The sequence below is a fragment of the Quercus robur genome, chromosome 3 (genome assembly GCF_932294415.1).
Source record: "Quercus robur chromosome 3, dhQueRobu3.1, whole genome shotgun sequence".
Lineage (NCBI taxonomy): Eukaryota > Viridiplantae > Streptophyta > Magnoliopsida > Fagales > Fagaceae > Quercus > Quercus robur.
The window spans coordinates 61,697,754-61,701,554 of NC_065536.1; the positions used below are offsets into that span (position 1 = coordinate 61,697,754).

A 3,801-nucleotide genomic window follows, 5' to 3' on the forward strand; every position below is an offset into this window, starting at 1 on the left:
CCCAGAAAGATAAGGTAGATGTCCGATGGGACAGGCACTCAAGTGAAAGTCTAGATGGTTAACAAGTGTAAGGCCCTTATCAATTTAAGGGTGCTATATAAGAGAAGAAAATCCCCATGAAGAGGGGATCGGGGAGTTGAGAAAAGAGAGAGAGAGAGAGAGGTGAAAGAATTCTGTAGTCTGTAAACAGAGCAAGAGGTGCATTTATACGTCTCCTCGGACCGATATCATATTGAACATAAATGGAATATTCTCACGTTCAATATGTTGCATGGCATACATCCAACTGACATTCACTTCGTTTGGCCCTAGTTCTGTAACCCGCTCTCTACAAATTCATTGTCTGGGGACTTTTGGGCCAGAACCACCTACTTGCTGGGCCTGGGCCCCAAAAACCGCCCCTACAATTGGCGCCGTCTGTGGGGAGAACTTGTGTCTCGACAAGTGAATCTGTAAGAAATGGAAGGATCAGGTCTGCGCCAAACCGGACGTGCAAATTCCCAACGGTAGGACAATTTTTTGAATCTCGAACGAAGGAAGGACCAAGATAATCAACGAGAGGGCAGTGTGAACACCTCTCACACGAGTAAGAGCTGCTCAAAGGGGAAAGATCATGCATCCCATAAGCAGAACAAGCGAAAGGCTTTACAGCAAGAGATTGATGATTTAAAGAAGAAGCTGCGCCGAGCGCAGCGAAGACGTCCTTCACCCGGCTCGGACACTAGCAGTGATGAGGATAACGAATACAAGCGAAGATCAAGAACACCTCCGAGTGAGACGTTTTCCTATGAGGAAGAGCGGTCTCGCAAACGCAGCCACAAAAGTCCGTCTTACCAAGGCCTGGCCAACGATGCCATGAGCAAGGCCCTGGATCGCATTTCCCAGTCGCCGTTCACGCGTAGAATAGAGAGGGTAGTGCTTCCTCGGTAGTTCCATCAACCAACGTTTGCCATATACAATGGTCGGACTGACCCAGTAGAGCATGTAAGCCAATTCAATCATAGGATGGCCATCCACTCCAGGGATGAGGCGTTAATATGTAAGGTGTTTCCGTCCAGCTTGGGACCCATGGCGATGAGATGGTTTGATGCCCTCCAGCCAAATTCCATAGATTCCTTTAATCAGCTGACACAGGCTTTTGGTTCCCGCTTCATCACCAGCACTAGAGTCCCTCGGCCCCTCGATTCCCTCCTATCCTTGTCCATGCGGGAAGGAGAGACGCTGAAGGCCTACTCGGACATATACTGGGAAATGTATAACGAGATAGAAGGAAACTACGATGACGACGCCATTAGTACGTTCAAAAAGGGCCTGCCGACAGAACATGGCTTAAGAAAGTCCCTCACTGGGAAGCCAGTCACCAGCGTGCGCTAACTCATGGACAAAATTGACAAGTACAAAAGGGTCGAGGAGGACCAGCAGATGGGGAAGGGTAAAGCGAAGGTTGTCCTCAGGAGAGGAGGGACTTCAGGTCGGACCACTTTCACAGCAATAACAGGCCGAGAAGAGACTACGCGGAATAGTCCGGACCTACCGGGGCTCAGGTAGTCCATGCTGTGTTCCGAGAACCATTGCACAAGATCCTAGAAAAGGTGAAGTGCGAACCCTTTTTTCAGTGGCCGAACAGGATGGCAGGCGACCCTTCAAAACGCAATCAGAATCTGTACTACGCATACCACCAGGAGCCAGGTCACACCACCGATGATTGCAGGAATCTGAAAAATCATTTGGATCGGCTCGTCCGAGAAGGGAAGTTGAGGCATCTGTTGCACCGACCTGAAGGATGGCAGGAACAGTCAAATATCGAAACCAGACAAGGTGCATTGAGGCCACCCATTGGCACAATAAATGTCATTCTTGCCGCACCTGGAAGGACCGGCTCCAGCCCTTTCAGAGTAATGTCAGTGGGCATGGTTCCCGACTGAGCCAGACGAAAGGGAATCAAAGAGAGCCAGAGTGAGGACCACGCCATTAATCGGGTTCTCGGAGGAGGACAAGAAAAGAACCATTCAACCCCACGATAATGCCCAAGTCGTCACGCTCAGAATTGGAGGTTATGACGTGAAAATGGTGTTAGTTGATCAAGGCAGTGCCGTGGAGGTAATGTACCCTGATTTATACAAGGGGCTGAACTTGAAGCCAGAAGACTTGTCGCCATACGATTCCCCTCTGGTCAGCTTTGAAGGAAAAATCGTCACCCCAAAAGGCATGATAAGGCTGCCTGTGCAAACAGACTCGGACGTAGTAGAGGTGAACTTCATTGTCGTAGATGCGTACTCTCCCTACACCGTTATCGTGGCCCGGCCGTGGCTTCACGCACTAGGGGCTGTGCCATCAACCTTGCACCAAAAAGTGAAGTATCCGTCGGGAAGCCAAATCAAAGAAATAATTGGGAACCAAGGAATGGCTAGGCAATGCATGGTGTCGGCAATCTCACGACGACCAAATAGTGAACCTTCCACTTCAGTCGAGAACGGCTTATAGCAATCAATAAGCCCGGCCCCAACTGCGGGTGGTGGAGGACCAGCCATGGAGGTGATCTATAAGGAGCTGGAGAAAGTACTCGTCGGATCAGACCCTGAGAGGTTTTTTCAGATCGGCTCGGAATTACCACCACAGGAGAAGTCAACACTAATTAATTTTCTTCGATGGAATGCGGACGTATTCGCCTGGGATCCCTATGAGGCCCCCGGGGTAGACTCAGATCTCATATGCCATCACCTTAATGTTAACCCGGCTATAACTCCTAAGAAGCAGCCTCCTCGACGGCCGTCGAAAGAACATGCAAACACTGTGAGAGAAGAGATCACAAAATTGAAGAAAGCTGGGGCTATCAAGGAAGTATTTTACCCCGAATGGTTAGCCAACACAGTGGTGGTAAAAAATAAGAGCGGGAAATGGCGAGTCTGCGTAGACTTCACGGACTTAAACAAGGCCTACCCGAAGGATCCTTTCCCAATGCCACGAATAGATCGATTGGTAGATGCGACAGTCGGGCACCCCCGAATGAGTTTTTTGGATGCCTTCCAAGGCTACCATCAGATATCCCTGGCTGCCGAAGACTAAGAAAAAACTGCTTTTGTCACCCCAATTGGAAATTATCATTATAAGGTGATGCCCTTCGGCTTGAAGAATGCCGGGTCGACCTATCAAAGGATGATGACTAGGATGTTCGAACAGCAGATGGGTAAAAACGTTGAAGTGTATATAGATGACATGGTGGTAAAGAGCAAATTGGTGGCCGACCACATCAGAGACCTCGGCGAAGTCTTTCAAATTCTGAGAAAGTACAAGCTACGACTTAACGCATCCAAATGTTCATTTGGGGTGGGATCAGGAAAATTCTTGGGCTATATGGTGACCCACTGAGGAATTGAAGTTAACCCCGACCAAATAAGAGTAATTCATAGCCTGCAGCCTCCTCGGAATCCCAAGGAGGTCCAGAAGCTTACCGGCATGATAGCTGCTTTAAACCGTTTCATCTCCCGCTCAGCGGACAGATGCAGACCTTTCTTCCTCCTATTGCACAAGTGGAAGGGCTTTGAGTGGACTGAGGAGTGTGCTTTAGCTTTCCAACAGCTCAAGGAATACCTCGTCCGACCACCGATTATGTCCAGTCCCGATGCCAACGAGGTGCTGTTCGCATACATCACAGTAGCCTCTCATGCGGTGAGCTTGGTGCTAATCCGAGAAGACAACGGCATGCAGCGACCCGTATATTACGTGAGTAAATCGCTGCAGGAGGCAGAGACCCGGTATCTCCCCCTCGAAAAAGCTATCTTGGCCGTCGTACAAGCCATG

The 3,801-nt window shown here is 49.5% G+C and overlaps 1 protein-coding gene across 1 annotated transcript; it reads left to right on the forward strand.

Moving 5' to 3' along the window:
- Positions 1–2,067: 2,067 nt before the first annotated feature.
- Positions 2,068–2,484, forward strand: LOC126719901 (uncharacterized). The gene has a single exon (XM_050422401.1). It carries the CDS (start codon positions 2,068–2,070, stop codon positions 2,482–2,484), a length of 417 nt encoding a protein of 138 aa, XP_050278358.1.
- Positions 2,485–3,801: the final 1,317 nt, after the last annotated feature.

Excerpts from the sequence above, each read along its gene's own strand:
- LOC126719901 (XM_050422401.1), top strand. The coding sequence starts at position 2,068 with ATGGTGTTAGTTGATCAAGGCAGTGCCGTGGAGGTAATGTACCCTGAT.